Source organism: Elephas maximus, chromosome 1 (assembly GCF_024166365.1).
Source record: "Elephas maximus indicus isolate mEleMax1 chromosome 1, mEleMax1 primary haplotype, whole genome shotgun sequence".
Classification (NCBI taxonomy): domain Eukaryota; kingdom Metazoa; phylum Chordata; class Mammalia; order Proboscidea; family Elephantidae; genus Elephas; species Elephas maximus.
The window spans coordinates 16,102,213-16,120,907 of record NC_064819.1 but is presented as its reverse complement, the minus strand read 5'-3'; the positions used below and the strand labels follow the sequence as shown (position 1 = coordinate 16,120,907).

Sequence of the window (18,695 nt, the reverse complement as noted above, 5' to 3'; positions counted from 1 at the left end):
CGTCTTTTCAATACCATAAATGGTGACTATACAGGTGGACCTAGCCAGATGGAACACACAGGAATCAAATCGACTACATCTGTGGAAAGAGATGTTGGAGAAGCTCAATATCATCAGTCAGAACAAGGCCAGAAGCCGACTGTGGAACAGATCACCAATTACTCATATGAAAGTGAAAATTAAAGCTGAATAAAATTAAATCAAGACCACGAGAGGCAAAGTATGACCTTACGTATAGCCTACCTGAATTTAGAGACCATCTCAGGAATAGATTTGACTCTTCGAACACTAATGACTAATGACCAGATAAGTTGTGGGACGATGTCAAGGATACCATATGCAAAGAAAGCAAAAAGTCATTAAAAAGCAGGAAGGAAGGAAAAGACCAAAATGAATGTCAGAGAGACTCTGAAACTTGCTTTTGAACATAGAGTAACTAATGTAAACAGAAGAAATAAAGTAAAAGAGCTGAACAGAAGATTTCAAAGGGTAGCTTGAGACAAAGTAAAATATCATCATGCAATGTGCAAAGACCTGGAGTTAGAAAACCAAAAGAGAAGACAACGCTTGGCATTTCTGAAGCTGAAAGAACTAAAGAAAAAATTCAAGCCTCAAGTTACAATATTGAAGGATTCTATGTGGAAAATATTGAATGACATAGGAAGCGTCAAAAGAAGATGGAAGGCTTAAAAAGCTAGAAATAGAACTACCATATGATCCAGCAATCCCACTCCTTGGAATATATCCTAGAGAAATAAGAGTCTTTACACGAACAGATATATGCACACCCATGTTCATTGCAGCACTGTTTACAATAGCAAAAAGCTGGAACCAACCAAGGTGCCCATCAACAGATGAACGGATAAATTATGGTATATTCACACAGTGGAATACTATGCATCAATAAAGAACAACAATGAATCTGTGAAACATTTCATAACATGGAGGAATCTGGAAGGCATTATGCTGAGTGAAATTAGTCAGTTGTAAAAGGACAAATATTGTATAAGACCACTACTATAAGATCTCGAGAAATAGTTTAAACAGATAAGAAAATATTCTTTGATGGTTGTGAGAGGGGAGAGGGAGGGAGGGTGGAAGAGGGATATTCACTAATTAGATAGTAGTTAAGAACTACTTTAGACAACACACAATACAGGTGAGGTCAGCACAACTGGACAAACCAAAAGCAAAGAAGTTTCCTGAATAAACTGAATGCTTTGAAGGCCAGCGTGGCAGGGGTGGGGGTTTGGAGACCATGGTTTCAGGGGACATCTAAGTCAATTGGCATAATAAAATCTATTAAGAAAACATTCTGCATCCCACTTTGGAGAGTGGCACTTGGGGTCTTCAGCACTAGCAAGCAGCCATCTAAGATGCATCAATTGGTCTCAACCCATCTGGACCAAAAGAGAATGAAGAACACCAAGGACACAAGTAATTACGAGCCCAAGAGACAGAAAGGGCCACATAAACCAGAGACTACATCAGCCTGAGACCAGAAGAACTAGGTGGTGCCCGGCTACCACCAATGACTACCCTGACAGGGAACACAACAGAGAATCCCTGAGGGAGCAGGAGAGCAGTGAGATGCAGACCCCAAATTCTCATAAGACCAGACTTAATGGTCTGACTGAGACCAGAAGGACCCCAGTGGTCATGGCCCCCAGACCTTCTGTTGGCCCAGGACAGGAACCATTCCCAAAGCCAACTCTTCAGACAGGCATTGGACTGGACAATGGGATGGAGAGGGATGCTGGTGAGGAGTGAGCTTCTTGGATCAGGTGGACACTTGAGACTATGTTGGCACCTCCTGCCTGGAGGGGAAATGAGAGGGTAGAGGGGGTTAGAAGCTGGTGAAATGGACACGAAAAGAGAGAGTGGAGGGAGTGGGCTGTCTTATTAGAGGGAGAGCAACTGGGAGTATGTAGCAAGGTGTATATAAGTTTTTGTGTGAGAGACTGACTTGATTTGTAAACTTTCACTTAAAGCACAATAAAAATTAAAAAAAAGAAGATGGAAGGAATATACAGAGTCACTGTACCAAAAAGAATTGGCCTACATTCAACTATTTCAGGAGTTAGCATATGATCAAAAACTGACAGTATTGAAGGAAGATGTCCAGGCTACGCTGAAGGTATTGGTGAAAAACAAGCCTCCAGGAACTGATGGAATACCAACTGAGAGATTTTGTCAAATGGATACAGTGCTGAAAGTGCTCACTTGTCTATGCCAAGCAATTTGGAAGACAGCTACCTGGCCAACTGACTGCGAGAGGTCTCTTTTGTCTGTGTTTGTGCCCGTTCCAAAGAAGGGTGATCCAACAGAATGCAGACATTATTGAATAATATCATTAATAATCGCACTGAAATAAAATTTTGCTGAAGATCATTCAAAAGTGATCGTAGCAGTACATTGACAGGGAATTGCCAGAAGTTCAAGCAGGATTCAGAATAGGAGATGGAACAAGGGTGTCATTGCTGATGTTAGATGTATATTGGCTGAAAGCAGAGAATACCAGAAAGATATTTACCTGCGTTTTATTGACTATGCAAAGGCATTTGACTGTGTGGATCATAACAAATTATGGATAACATTTTGAAGAATAGGAATTTCCAGTACACTTAATTGTGCTTGTGCAGAACCTGTACATAGACCAAGATACAGATGTTTGGACAGAGCAAGGGGATACTGCATGATTTAAAATCAGGAAAGGTGTGTGTCAGGGTTGTACACTTATTCAGTCTGTATGCTGAGCGAATAATCCGAGAAGCCTAACTATGTGAAGAAGAACAGGGTATCAAGATTGGAGGAAGACTCATTAACAACCTGCAATATGCAAATGACACAACCTTGCTTGAAAATGAAGAGGACTTGAAGCACTTACTAATGAAGATCAAAGACTACAGCCTTCAGTATGGACTACACCTCCACATAAAGGAAACAAAAACCCTCACAACTGGACCAATAAGGAACATCATGATAAACAAAGAAAAGAGAAATTGTCAAGGATTTCATTTTACTTGGATCCACAATCAATGCCTATGGAAGCAGTGGTCAAGATATCAAATGACTTGCATTGGGCAAAAGACCTCTTTCTTTAAAGTGTTAAAAAGCAAAGGTGTCACCTTGATGACTAAGGTGCACCTGACCCAAGCGGTGGTATTTTCAATCCTCTCATATGCATGTGAAAGTTGGAGAATGAATAAGGAAGACCAAAGAAGAATTGATGCCTTTGAATTATGATGTTGGCAAAGAATATTGAATATACCATGGACTGCCAGAAGAACAAACAAATCTGCCTCGAAAGAAGTACAGCTAGAATGTTCCTTAGAAGAGAGGATATCGAGACTTCATCTTGCTTACTTTGGTCACATTGTCAGGAGAGACTAGTCCCTGGAGAAGGACATCATGCTTGGCAAAGTAGAGGGTCAGCAAAAAAGAGGAAGACCCTCAATGTGATGGATTGACACAGTGACTGCAACAGTGGGCTCAAACATAGCAACGATTGTGATGATGACACAGAACAAAGCAGTGAGTTGGAATGGACTTGATGGTACCTAACAACACAACAACAACGGCTAATCTAGAGCATCTTTTCATGTGTGTATAGGCTTTTTGTACATCTTCTTTGGAAATGTCTCTTCAAATCCTTTGACCGTTTTTTAGTTGGGTTGTTGTTTTATTATTTACTTGTAAGAGTGTATATTCTGGATAGTAGGGTCGCTGTGAGTCAGAATGGACGCCATGGCAGCGGGTTTGGTGTCGTGGTTTTTTTAGTCCTTTATCAGGTACATAATTTGCAGATATTTTCTTTCGTTCCATGGATTATCTTTTTGACCTTTTTGATGATATCATTTGCAGCTCAATAGTTTTGAGTTTTCGTGAGTCCAATTTATCTGTTTGAGAAACCTTTGCTTTAATGGTCCCTTTTAATAATGTGTTTATTTAAAGTGATTAGAAAAAAAAACTCTGAGCAGCCTTATCAATGTAAAACATATGTTGATGAAAGCAAAAACCCATTAACTTATCATTTAAAGTTATCACAGGCTTAAATTCTTGCTTCTCTACCACTAATAATCATAGCTCCAGTTTCTCTGTGTGAGAATCCTAACTAGTGAGGAGAATTGGCGTTAGAAAAGCATGTGCTTATCATGAAAGAATGACCACGCATGGGTGGAAGATATTTATGCTCTTCTATGTCTGTACATGAAAAACACAGTATCTGTCTCCTAAAGTAAAGGAGTCCTGTCCCACCGTCACCACTGTGGGGCTCAGAATTTTACCTTCTCAGACCAAGGGCTTGGCTCCCAAGGCCTTTCCCTTTTAAATCTCTTCAGTCCCCTTTCTCTCTGCAGCTCACGCTCGCTCCGTTGTTTAATCTGGAAAATGGGATTCCAATGTGAGCAGATCTTGCAGTTCGATTATAAAGAGCTAGATGAGGAATAACCTCACTCCTGTCTAGTTCAGTTATAAAGAACTAGATAAGGAATAATCTCAAAGGTTTTTCTTGATTCCTCCAAATCGGCCAGAGCTGACTGATTCTGCAATCCAGCTTCAGCATCCACTATTCATTTCTTTTTTGAGTTCAGATATAGTGCCTGCTTCAGGGTGTGGCCCTCTACTTCGTAAAGTCTGTAACCCTGACGTGGTTATTTGCCTGGATTTAATTAACCAGAGTTTTTTTAAGATTTCTCCAGCCAAGACCTTTTTCTCTTTGCCCGGAGAAATTGCGCTCAGATACGCTGAGTTCTTCAGCCTCTCCTGGTTGACTTTTCATAGGTCTAGAGCCCTGCGGTTCTACTCCGTCCTATAGGGTCGCTATGAGTCGGAGGAATCGACTCGAGGGCACTGGGTATGGGTTAGAGCCCTTCAGCCTGAATCCAGTCGTCTCTCTCTGGTCTCTGGCTTTCTCAGTGCTGCTCTAGGTCACTGTACGTTCCTGTCCCCACTCTTTTTCCTGCCTATCAGTGAACTCAAGCCTATCATAATCTTACCTGAAATTCACCTTTATATCTATTTTCCATGAGTTGTGTCCATAGGATGCTAAGGGCCAGCCTGGGCTGGAAATGGGAATAAGAATCTAGAAAAGAGCCTGTTTCCTCAGAGTCAGATTGTGAAGTATTTAGGCCAAGAAGGGATTGGGCCTCACTTTCCTCATATGTATCTGAAAAAAGGGGTTTGTTTGATAATCCATGATCCCTTTTCATTCTAAGACTCCTTAAGCTTAGAACATAAAATATACCCGAAAAGGGAAGGAAAGAATATACATTCATGTGTCACTTATCCCCCTCCATCCCCATCCATAAAATAGAACAAATGCATTAAAAATAATAATAAAACGAAAAGCAAACTACCCGTAACCTCCAACCACAGTGCCATTGCTCGCTGATGTGTTAAGGCAAAGAAATAACACTGCACAGAATGAGAGGCCCCGTGTTAATTCGTGTGTCACAGGTCATACAAAGAGGGGAAAGCCTTTTGAGTAACGTGTGCCTCCCTCCTGGGCCTTCTCAGAACACCTAAATCCCCAGTAGGGTGGTTAGTCTTTTACCCGTCATTCACCGCCCCCACCACCAATTTTCCTGACGTAAACTCTATTTATTATGTGTCACTGAGCAGAAATGCGGCATTGATCCTGTTCACTGAAGTAATAAACCTTCCCAGAAATCTGAGTCACCTGAACAGATATGCTGATCCGCAGTCCCTCTTGAGGTTTTAGTCATTTTGCTATGTGTTTATAAGAATGACATATATTTTGGTTTTCCGCATTGTCGGTCTCAGATAAAGACCCTGAGATAGCATAGGGAGGCGTTTTGGCTCACATAGCCCAAGAAGTGGGCCTTATTCCTGACACTCGATTTCATGTGCAATACTGTTGCTCTGTTCCTGTATTTGGGGGCGGTGGTGGTTCAGTGGTAGAATTCTCACCTTCCATGCAGGAGACCTGGGTTCGATTCCCAGTCAGGGTACCTCATGTGCAGCCACCACCCGTCCGTCAGTGGAGGCTTGTGTGTTGCTATGATGATGAACAGGCTTCAGTGGAGCATCCAGAATGAGACAGACTAGGAAGAACGGCCTGGTGATCTGCTTCTGAAAATCAGCCAATGAAAACCCTATGGATCACATGGTGTTTTGTTCTGCTGTCCACGGGGTTGCTGTGAGTTAGGAGTCAACTCGACAGCAGCTAACAACGGCAGCAGTAATCACCGTTCCTTTTTTTCAATCTTCTTTTAGCTGTTGAAGGCAGCCATGACGTGGCAGGCAGTTCAGTCCCACAGGAAAAGACTTCCGGTTCTCACCCTCACAGCCCACACACGTCAGCTACTTTCACTAGAGGTGGAGAGCGGACGCTGCGGTCTCTTACCAACGGGAGCACAGCTCCTGAGGAAGTGGGGAGCTCTGCCTCGGTGCTCAGAGAAACAGAGAGCGCCACACAGCATCTGGACGTGACTGAGGACACAGACTTCGTTTCAGGTTCACTGGCTGCCTCGCATGTCCTTGGGGGTACTGTGTCTGCAGCTGAATCTCCTTTTCCACATTCCTTCAGCTCATCTGTCCATCTTCCCACAGCCCTAGAAGGACTCAGTTTTCTGTCAACCCGGAATGTACCTTTCAAGCTCTCCGGAGGTGAAGGGAACTTTCTGGGTTCTCCCTGATCAGGAAAATGAGCAGCCCTTCCCAGCCTGTTCCTCCCCACCCCCCCACACACATACACACTTGCCTTGGCATTTGGGTTGATGTCTCCTTCAAATAAAGGAGACCAGCTACTTTGTGGCTAAAGGAAACCCCCTGGGAAAGAAATATCTCATTACACGTGATGGAAAGTTGGGAGGGTTTTCCTTTTTCCATTTAGGCATAACAATTGTTCTATTTGGGGTCTTAAGAGCTTTTATCAAAAAAGGCACGTGGAAGGAATTTGGATCTGTTCCCAATTCTTAGGCTTGCAGCCCCTCCTTCTCCTTTATTACCATTTCCTTTGCCACTACCACTGTTCCTCAGGGGAGGAGTAAATAGCCTCAGAGCAGACACTGTTCTGCCATCTGGTACTGTCCCTTATCCGGAGTGCTCGCCATTGAAAACCACCTCCCAAGGAAGTGTTTCACCTCAGTCGTGTTCATGGAAAGGACATTGAAAGTCTATTTTATATTTCATGTTTGTTCAGTTGACCTAACTTTAGTTTTTCCCTTTGCAGTCACTGGAGTTGGTTACGGTCAATTGAATGGCACAGATATGGAACAGAGGACTTCCAGCGACCTCACGGACCACACCTACGCTTCATCTACTTTCACCAAAGGAGAACGGGCATTACTGTCCATTACAGACAACCTGGACACAAGGGAGAGTTCAACCTCTTATATCAAGATCTCCAACTCTTCACATGTGGAGTATTCTTCCTCTTCTCATGCTCGGACTGAGAGAAGTAATGCCTCATCCTCATCCTATGATGGGGAATATGCTCAGCCTTCCACTGAGTCACTGGTTATGGGTACTCCCAACCCTCCATCCTACACGCCCACCACTAACTTGTCAAATACTTCAATTCTTCCGGACGTGTATGCTGAACCTGTTGGTGACTCCTCTTCTTCTCCATCAGGGGCCCCTTTGCCTCTGCCGTCAGTGTCACAGTCCCACCAATTGTTCTCATCAGCCCTACCATCAACCAGTGCCTCTGCTCCTCTACTGAAGTCTACCTCGGATGCGTTTTTATCTTCCTCACCTTCACCTTTACCAGTGTCCTCGATAGCATCTACCCCTGCCTCATCTACCACTGCCCCGTCTACCCCTGCCCCATCTACCCTTGCCCCATCTACCCTTGCCCCATCTACCCTTGCCCCATCTACCCTTGTCCCATCTACCCCTGCCCCATCTACTCCTGCCCCATCTACCCCTGCCCCATCTACCCCTGCCCCATCTTCTGTCTCACAACCAACCTTACCACGTTCATCTTCTACCCCTGTCCTGCCTAGGGCAAGGGAGACTTCTGGGACTTCACTTGGGACATGGACAATGGCATCATCCATAGCCATGCTCCATAGCAGTCAAACAGCAGATCCTAAGAACCAGAGTGACCCATACCAGGAGAAAGCCATTACAGAGCCAAAGTCACCAAGCCTAGGGTCTTTGCCAAAAGTGTCCACTGAAGCTGGAACAGTGAGTTCTCCTTCGGGAGTCCCTTTGCCCCCAGCCTTAACAGAGTCCTCCACCAAGCAAACTCTTCCAGCCTCGAGCACCAGCTTAGCCCAAGTGTCTCCAGCTCTGAGAGCCACCACTCTTGAGACTTCTCATCCCTCTGTGACCACTGTCAGTCTCCCATCAAGCACAGTGGCTCTGATGAGTGGTACCACAATAGTACAGACTACATCTGGAAAACAGGTCTTGCCAATAAGTCCTGAGATCCTAGTGCCACAAATCTCAACACAGGATGCTGTCACCACAAAAAGGACTCAAGTTCATGTAGATACTACCACCAGATTGATTCCTCTGACCAGTGCACCCACATCAGCAAGAGAATTGGCTACAAGGCTTAGTGTTACAGAAGAGCACAGCCCAGCTTCACATTTCTCCAGAGCACCTCCTTCTCCTCAAACCACAGATGTTTCTACTGTTCAAGCACTGACTCTTAAATCTACCACCTTCCCTGCTCAGGACAGCACACAGTCACCAACGGCATTGTCATCTCCAGCCTCAGGTAAAACTCAGTCTCACAAGCACACATTGAATGGGAGGCCCAGTCAAACACCGAGAGCTGTACAGGGCTCAAGGTTCGTGTGGATGTGTGGATGTGGCTAGTATTTGAAATAGTATGTGTGTATTCTGTGATCTAAAATGCTTCCTGTTGAAGCACTTAAACCATGAAATAATGTCACGGTGGGCCTAATGTTCCCACCCCTGAGTTACATGATTCTTCCTGAAGAGGAGCGGATGCACTGGCGTGCATGACATTAGTAGGCAGCATAGCCGTAGCTTTTAATGCCCTGTAATTGCAAGAGCTTTCAAGCGTGACTCTCACCCTTCCAAGGTCAGAGAGGGGCAGCAGTGTGGGATTAGAGGGTGAGGAGACTGAAGTAAAGAAGCTTTAGGTGGCCTCTGGGACACGGAATGAGTCCGCCTGCTCCCAGATCAGAGCCCAGGGCTTGTGAGCCAGTCAGCAGGCTCCCCTACCCTCTAGGGAGACTTCTCTTGATCCAGAGGAAGCATGAGCTGCTCTGTCTCCCTAAGATTGTGTTGCTGGTTGAGATGGCAGGGCTGGAGGGGGCATGGCCAGTAGACCTGTCCAATGAACTAAATTTTTTCCATAGTGACTGCATGGCCAGGGCTCCTTTACATTGCGCTTGAGGTTACCTTTATCTATATTCATGTTAAAGTAACTGGTGCAAGGAAAATAAAGCCATCCAAATGATTCTTTACCATTTAAGAAAAGATAGAAGGAAGCGGGATGATGTACCTTTTGATGTCATGTTCAAGGTTGTCCTTTTGGCTTGTCCAGACCAGGAAGGAAAGAAGAGAAATGTTTTGTAGTGACAGGAGCAGGGACTCAAGTTACTGACAGTCTCAACCAGTCTGCCGTGATCAACCTGCAGAATTGGCGGGGGATCATAAACCACCACCCTCGCCAGCCTCAGAATACATGAAACATCGATACCCCCCACCCCCTTTGTGCCAGTGATCCCAGGACCTCTGGGAAAGGAAAGATGGATCATTCTTCAGGGAAATTTGGGAACCCTGCTTCAGAGCACACAAGGCTTCATTTCCAGAGGCCAAACATATTACAATACCAGAAGGTACTTTACAAGTCTCCCCTTAAGGAGGTGATGGAATGCAGTTCATAGGTCATTACAATGATAACTATAGGCAAGTATTAGGAGCGTAATTACTGGCTGGTAATGTATTCTTTGTGATGGTGTTTGTGTGTATGTAAGTGTTTTTAGGTAATAGTTAAGGTAGCAGTGAAGAATAGCAACACCACCTTTAGATTTAGGCATTTGTTTCTTGGGGTTATTGTGTTGGAGTTTGAGCTCTTGACTTCTTTTCTTGTTCCACCATGGATATGCTCCTTGTAGACAATGGAGGTATGTTGTGGGTTCCAGCTTTTCTAAGTCAGTGCCAGTAGCCTTTGTTACGAGGCCCCTGGAGCATGGTACTAGCAGTTATACAGAGCAAAGCAGAGAGTTGTGGTTACTGCCCTTGGGGGCTGGGAGTCCAAGATGATGTCAAAGTGTGTGAACCATTACGGCCTAAATGAATTCAGATAGGGCTGATTTTTACATTATGTGAAGAGAGAGGGCAATTGTAGTGCCCAACTCTGATCATTTTTCTAAATGATTGCACAGTGTGTGGAGACCCAGTTAAATTTTGAGTTTTCAGATAAAGGATGCTATGGTTTTGATAAAACACTCAGTTGCACAGTTACAGCAGGGGGAATGGCTTGATCAGGGATGCTTTCTTCTCCTTAACATGTTGGAAATTGGCATTGATTCAAACAGAATTTTCCAAGTGTCACAAAGGCAATATAGCCATCAATCCTGAACTGAGGGACCTGTGAGCAGTGTTTAGATGTACAACAGAGCTTACATTCAGGGAGCCACTGGTCTCGCATTTGTATGTGTACACAAACTGGTACCAATGCCCAGGGCTACAGCACCTGTCTTCTGCACCTCTTGGGGGTCCATAGTATTCTGGAAGTATGGCCTTTCAGGGTAAGTAAACACAAATAAGCAAGAATCAAATATTAGCTGGGAATACTAAATACCTACCTAGAGCTGCCTTTACATTTCCTGTGCGATTAACTGCCTTATTCCTGGAATGTGTTTTCAGTCAACATCTGTGCCACCAACCCTTGTCTTCACGATGGGAACTGCATTGCTGATGCCTCCAGCCGTGGGTATCGGTGTGTGTGCTCACCTTCCTGGAGAGGGGATGACTGCAGTGTGGGTAAGAGCAAAAGTAATGTCCAGTCCACCACAGTGTCCCTTTGAGATATTCAGTGAGCTCTATAGTCCTCCAGAATTAGGGAAATAATATTTTCTAATTAATACTCTGATCCACTGAGAGTTAGCATGATTATGTGTTCTCTGCAGGATAGCGTCAGACACCGCAGTGTGACGCCGACAAGCCCCACGAGCTGGCTCCACTCTGTGGGCTTCCGATATGCTAGCCACACTGGACCACCTATAGCTCCCTAAAGACCCCTACACCTTCCTGCCCCGGCCTTTAGCTTACGGGTGCTTAGGCCTAGAGCGCCCCCTCCCTCTGCTTATTAAAGTCAGTCTGCCTTAGTCCAGATGTTATATAAACAGTTTTTAATTCTCTCCCTCCATCAAAATCTACTCCTTTCTTTATACTTCCAAATCCTGTCTTGTATTTATAGTCGAGGAGCCTTGGCGGTACAGCAGCTAAGTGCTTAGCTGCTAACCAAAAGGCCAGCAGTTCATACCCACCCACTGCTCCGTGGGAGAAGGATGTGTGGTGGTCTGCTTCCATAAAGATTAAAACCCACTGCCGTCAAGTCAATTCTGACTCATAGCGACCCTATAGGACAGAGTAGAACTGCCCCGTAAGGTTTCCAAGGAGCACCTGGTGGATTCGAACTGCCAGCCTTTTGGCTAGCAGCTGTTGCACTTAACCACTACGCCACCAGGGTTTCCTCCATAAAAATACAGCCTTGGAAACCCTAGGGGGCAGTTCTACTCTGTCCTTTAGCGTTGCTATGAGTCAGAATTGACTCAAAGGCAATGGGTATTTATAGTTGGTGATTTACATGGTGGCCTCCACCCTTACTGGGTTTTTTCCACCCTTAATAGACTATCAGCCCCCTGAAGACAAGGCTGATATCTTACTCATCTCTGTGGTCCCACTGTACCTGGTGCCATTTGGCCCTTAGCAAGTGCGGACTGTTCTAGATCATGGTCATGCTGTCTGCCACAGATCCCATAAGGTCTGGTTTCCTCCCTTCCGCAGATGTGAATGAATGCCTCTTGAATCCCTGCCCTCCCCTCGCCACATGCAACAACACTCAGGGATCCTTCACCTGCAAATGCCCCGTTGGGTACCAGTTGGAAAAAGGAATATGCAATTTGGGTAAGAGACTTGGTCTATGTTGGATTTTATTTTGTACCACCATGTATTTTATAAAATAACATCTACTGTTTTTTTTTTAATCTCTAATCAAAATCAGTATTTCTCCAATCTGTAAACTTAAGGAATATGGAGAGAAGTAGAAGACATTTCCTGTAATTCCCCCACTCAAAGAGATAGCACTTTACTTTGCAGTCTTTTTTGGTATGTGTTATATTTCTACATAGTTGAAATCCTAAGGCATATGCCTGCACTCTGTATTTTAAACATTTTCCCGTTATTAAAAAAATAGTATACAAACATCTTAATGACTTCGTAATATGCATTACATAATTTACTTAACCATTCTACACTGCAGTTAGGAAAAAAAATTATCAAAAGGGCTTTCTAACAACACAGTAAAAAAAAAAAATTAGGGGGAGAAAAGAGAATAAAACCCTGATTGGCCTACCACTTGCACATTCTTTTCAGTTCTAAAAATGGTCTCCCTGTTCTTACCCACAGTCAGACAGGTTTTCACAAAGATGCTGTTGTAACTGTACCACATCATTCGTTGTGTTTTTGTTCCCTAATTTGTAACTTAGAAGCTAGTTGATTTTAAGTATAATCTCTGCTTTGCAAGTTAGAAAGCAAACAAGTAAACCAAATGAAAACAAAAGCCCTGAGAGGGTGCTATGCTAATGTGGGTAAGCTTATCCAACTGGCTGATGAGAGAGGCCTGATTTCCAGTCCACAGTTCTTTCCGTTATACAATAAGGCATTAATCATAAGAGCTTTCTTGCATACAATAAAAATAAACTAAAAAAAAAACCACTATGGGGCCCAGTCCTGCTCAGACACACACGGGGTTGCCACGAGTCAGGGTCAACTCGATGACAACTGGTTGGGTTTAAAAAAATCACTTGCTATCTAGTGGATTCCAACTATATGTATTCGGTAAAACTAATTTTCCTTTTTTAAACATGAGAATAACAAACAGAAAAATAACCTTGGAGTGAGAGAGAGGCAAGGCATTGGAATCTATGAGAAACAGACAGGGGCTTTCAAACTATGGTAATATGAGGTGGTAAGTTCACATGGTTCTTAAATTATTAGTATGCTTCATAATTTACAGTGATATTACATGTATTCTTGGCAGGTACTAAATAGTAAATAAAGATTTTTTTTACCTCTTATTTTTGTACTTTAGACGAAGGTTTACAGGGCAAGTTAGTTTCTCATTAAATAATTAATACACATATTGTTTTGTGACATTGGTTGCCAACCCAATGACATGTCAACACTCTCCCGTTCTCGACCTTGGGTTTCCCATTACCAGCTTGCCTGTCCCCTCCTGCCTTCTTGTCCTTGCCCCTGGCCTGGTGTGCCCATGTAGTCTCGTTTTGTTTTATGGGCCTGTCTAATCTTTGGCTGAAGGGTGAACCTTGGGAGTGACTTCAGTACTGAGTTAAAAGGGTATCCAGGGGCAATACTCTTGGGATTTTTCCAGCCTCTGTCAGACCAGTAAGTCTGGTCTTTTTTTTGTGTGTGTGGTGAGTTATAATTTTCTTCTACATTTTTCTCCAGCTCTGTCTGGGACCTTCTACTGTGATCTCTGTCAGAGCAGTTGGTGGTGGTAGCCAGGCACCATCTAGTTGTGTTGGACTCACTCTGGTGGAGGCTGTGGTAGTTGTGGTCTATTAGTCTTTTGGACTAATCTTTCCCTTGTGTCTTTGGTTTTCTTCATATTCCCTTGCTCCAGAAAAAAAATTTAAATAGTATGTAAAAAAAAAAAAGAAAAAAAAAAGCTCTGAGTAAGTATTTTTTGAAAAAACAATTGTCTGTGTCCTTTCAAAGTGTTATCTGTATGAATTCCTATTATTTATAGGGCTACAACAACAACAATATAGGGCTACAACAACAACAGTAGGACTAAGGAGATCATCAGACTTTTTAAGAAGGTTGGAATGCTACTAAAATAACTAGAATTTTGAAAGTTGATTAAAATATAAGATTGAGCCAAAGCATTATTAAAAGAAAGAAATATCTAGAAATATAAAAAAAATATATATATATAGTCAGTCAAAATCAAGAATTCGTCATATTTGAATCATTTATCTGCATTTGGATAACCTAACCCGCTTAGCCATACCCAATAAGGAATAAAGCAGGAATTCTGGGTTCATTCAGGAGTGGAGGAGGTAGAAATGATTTTGTTTTGAAACAATATGGAAAGTTACACTTGCCCAGCGTCCAGCTCCAGGCCTCCTACCTCCCATACCTGAGCCTCAATTTCCTCATCTATAAAATCAGATTACCAACTGCTCTGCTTCCCACTCAGGGTTCCTGTAAAGATGACATCAAATAATTACTTCCACAAGCTCTGAAAATGATAAAGAGCTCCCCAGATGTGTGGTAACATTTAACATTATTCTTCAAACTCTTGGACCACAATTAAAAGCAATAAAAACAACAGACTACTATGAACACAAAATAATAATTACAGATCTTTTTAAAAATCATCTTAGATAACATATGGATACCAACAACAAAATTTGAAATAAAAATTCAACTTAAATCAGATGATCTAACTGTAGGCATGAACGGGTGGGAAGAATACTGTATGATGCTGTCTTTATATTCTTAATGAAATCCGAGGCCATGCTTACTTGAAGCCATCCTCTCGTGATTCAGATGAGATCTGTGTGCTTAACATTTACAATATGGGTTTCTTTTTTTTAATTTTCTTTCTATTTTAATATTTTATTGTTGAGTGTATACACAGAAGAGCATTCATCAATTTCTATGTGTACAATTCAGTGACATTGATTACATTCTTCAAATTGTGCAACCATTCTCACCCTCCTTTTCTGAGTTGTTCCTCCCTTATTAATGTAAACTCACTGCTCCCTAAGTTTTCTGTCTCATCTTTCGAGTTGCTGTTGTCAATATGATTCCCTGGTGGTGTAGTGGTTAAGAGCTCAGGCTGCTAACCAAAAGGTCGGAAGTTCAAATCCACCAGCCATTCCTTGGAAACCCTGTGGGGCAGTTCTGCTCTGTCCTGTAGGGTTGCTATGAGTTGGAATTGACTCAGCAGCGGGTTTCGTTTGGTTTTTTAGGTAGTTATGAAAAGAGCACAGTGCTTAAGGCAGACATTCTTTACTAGTTAAGCTAAGCTATTGTTTGGCTTAAAGAAGACGTCAAGGAATATTTTTGGTTTAAAGTTTAAAGATTATCTCAAGGCAGTATTTTCAGGGGTTGCAATATGAGTCTGGGTATAACCCTTGACATGCATGGCCCTATGAAATATAAAGAAAGATGAGGAGTAGGGTGACCGTTCTGGAAGCCTGTGTGTTGAGTGTCCCACAGGTAGCCCGGATCCAGAGGAAAGTAATTCTATTGTGTTAACAGCCATCTTTTCCTTTTCAAGTCATTTAGCTTCATTGTTCATAAACATCGCAGGAACATGCAAATTAGAGCATGCTGGAATGCTTTCATTTGGTGGAGAATGTTTTCAAAAAGCTCCCTGCTGCTCAGAAAGAGTCCTAAGCAGCTGGCTTCACTGATCTGTAGAACAAGCAGAAAGATGTTAAATAAGGATTAAGGGCTTTAGACAGTAAGTATAAGATGTTAAACGTTTTCCCGGGCTCATTGTGGGCCTTTTTCAGAATTCAGCATGCAAGCTTTCTATGTAAGGGCAGCTTCAGGGCTTCTGGTTTTTGTTTTTGTTCTGGAGGGTGGGGTGGCTAGGAGGGATCCTTCCCTCCCTCCTTAGGGAAAGATAAGAATTTAATATAAGGAGAGATAAGAGCTAGCTATAAAGCAGGCTATACTCATTTTTTGGTTGCCTGCCCACTTATAAGTTTTGTTTTGGTGTTGCCCACTTATAAGTCCCATTTCCCTTAGGCCCAATCAGCACAAATTGGTATTAAATACAATTTTATTTTATGAGTGAAATAGGCCTTGGAAACAGGGCTGCTTTCTTTCACTTCTGAACCCACAGTATCTTCATTATGAGTTGTTTTCATTGTGTGGCTTATAATCATGGATTCTGGCAACTCCCAGAGTGTGGGACCACTACAAATGTTTGACATCTTTCTCTGTAGCCCCTTGGTTGTCCTCTGATGCCTCTGGGGACAGAGGGTGTGGTGGGTAAAGAAGAGCTTTGAAGATGAACACACATGAGTTTGAATGCTAACTTTGGCACTTGGAAGCTGTTTTTCTGAGCAAGAGGGATGATGACAGCTCCAGTGAGAAGAAAAAACTGAAGCAGCCCTTTGAAGTTGAGGGGTAAACTTGGTAAAGGACCCCAGAGACCAAGAGTGTTCCTCAAAAGCTTTGGCAGGCCTGACAAACATTTTAGTATCTAGCGCCCTGTCTTCCTCCCATTCTCCTCAGCTTATATTTAGAGCAGCTCATCTTTCTTCTTTGTCAGCTTTATTGAGCATCTGTTATGTGCAAGGCCACAAGAAGTTGCTTGGAGTCTCTCACCCAGAGACTTAAGTTCAACAGATGCTCACTGTGCTGGAAAGGGAACCCAGGAAAGGGAGAGGTGGTTTCCACCCTCAAGGAGAAAGAAATGCACAGATTGTTCCATGAGGTCAATCTGGATAAAAGATGGACAGCCCAGAGATTTACAAAAACATAGCCTTGAGTAGGTCAATTCATCATGTGGTCTAACAGGTTATGTTTTCATTTGCAGTTAGAACCTTTGTGACAGAGTTTAAATTAAAGAAAACTTTTCTCAACACTACTATGGAAAAACATTCAGACTTACATGAAGTTGAAAACGAGATCACTAAAATGGTAAGTTTCCTAAAGAGCATCTTTGTGCTAATGTTTTGTTCACTAGTACAGATTTTATTCAGAGTTAGGAACCTCCTGGGCTATTCGTAGCTATCATGTTTGGAAGATAAACTTCGTGGTAAAATAAAAAGTCTCTCAGAAGCGGGTTATTAAGGACTAGAGGAGCCCAGTAGATACATTTGTTCCGTGTGTCCCATTTGCAGTCTTATCTGTACGTTGATATTTCTTTTCCATCTACAGATTTGTAGTCAGAGACATATAGGTGACATACATCGATAAGTGCTGTTAGGAAGAGGAAGGACCCCCCAAAACACTAAAACCCATTGCGGTTGAGTCAGTTCTGACTCAATGATCCCACTAGACAGAGTAAAGCTGCCCCACAGGGTTTCCAAGCCTGTAATCTTTATGGAAGCAGACTGCCGCATCTTTCTCTGGTGGAGTGGCTGGTGGGTTCGAACTGCTGACCTTTTGGTTAGCTGCCGAACACTTAACCACTGCACCACCAGGGCTCCTAGGAAAGACCCAGATAATCCTAACATCACATCTGCAGTAGACCTCTCTGCTTTGGAGGTTGAAGAGAATAATAGTCTTCCTCCAGGGAATGCCAAAGGAGTAAGAGTTAATCCAGGATTCGGGAGTCCACCGCTTAGAACATACAGGGGCCTTTGATTCTTCTTCTTTCCTTCTTTACCTACTTCCTGTCAGAAAAAAAGAAAAATGGAGAGGAAAGAAGAAAAAATGAAAACGAAGCTCAAATCAGTAAATTCTGCTTCTCCATTGCTACCTGAGTCTAAGATTTGGTGTTCAGAAAATTGAAATGTGCCATTCAAATAAGTTTTAGAGATTAGTTGATGTTTGATTTCAGGTTTCCTTGTTCATCTGGATAAGAGTTAGTATAAAACCAAACCAAACCCATTGCCGTTGAGTCAATTCCAACTCATAGTGACCCTATAGGACAGAGTAGAATTGCCCCATAGGGTTTCCAGGGAGCAGCTAGTGGATTCAAACTGCTGACCTTTTGGTTAGCAACCTGAGCTCCTAACCACTAGAGTTAGTATATTAGCCAAGAATTCTAGAAGGGTATTGTTGACCGTGGATTTTATTAGTGTAAGATAGGCATTCGAATTCTGTTTCTGTATCTCCTGAGCATCTATCCTATGGCAGGCCCTATGCCAATGCCTCACTCTTGTAGGAGGTGTTGCCAAACCCTTTTACAGATGAGAAAACTGGGAGGCGGTGGAATATTAGTGGCAATGGCCAAGTTCACACAGAGCAGGATTTGAAGCTTACGTCTTTAGCGTTCCACATAGAGCTCTTTCTTATACTTCCGCCACAGCTCGGTTGTGCTGTAGGTAGATAACTCTTTCTGAGGTAGTTCAGGGCTTTAGGACTCTGGGCAGGGGCACAGTTCTTCACATTACACACACTAGGTGACTTCTCTGACTTGTTAACTTTTGCCCAGTTTCAACATATGCTTTATTGGTGATGTGACCTCCCCACCTTCAAGAAATAATGGAGATTTAGGCAGTGACTGGGGAAACGACTCAGATGGCCTTTCCCAAGATGTCATTCTGCTTTACCAATATCTAGGGAAAAAGTTCAGATAATGCAGTGAAACCTGTGAGAGCTGGAACTCAACGGAACTGCCTTGTTTTTCCGGATCTCGTGAGTTTTCCGCCTTTGGAAAATATTTGCATTTTCCTTCTCTGACAGGTTTCTGCCTTACACAAGTTTTGGTTTTTACGTCATAATTAAATAATATATCATTGCCTATCAAAATATAAATCAAGGTAATGCAAAGCCAGAAAGGGTTTGATAACATGCCATGTTTG

The 18,695-nt window shown here is 42.9% G+C and overlaps 1 protein-coding gene across 2 annotated transcripts in view; it reads left to right on the top strand.

The window, feature by feature from the left end:
* The window catches only part of HEG1 (heart development protein with EGF like domains 1), a 107,674-nt gene that overhangs the window by 50,030 nt on the left and 38,949 nt on the right, over positions 1-18,695 (top strand). Inside the window, exons 6-10 of one of the 2 annotated variants that reach the window (XM_049878778.1) lie at positions 6,238-6,507; positions 7,196-8,692; positions 10,819-10,935; positions 11,962-12,081; positions 16,760-16,863. In XM_049878778.1, the coding sequence (XP_049734735.1) occupies positions 6,238-6,507; positions 7,196-8,692; positions 10,819-10,935; positions 11,962-12,081; positions 16,760-16,863 (2,108 nt within the window). The remainder of the gene's footprint in view (positions 1-6,237; positions 6,508-7,195; positions 8,693-10,818; positions 10,936-11,961; positions 12,082-16,759; positions 16,864-18,695) is intronic. The other variant, XM_049878789.1, reaches the window with a different exon arrangement.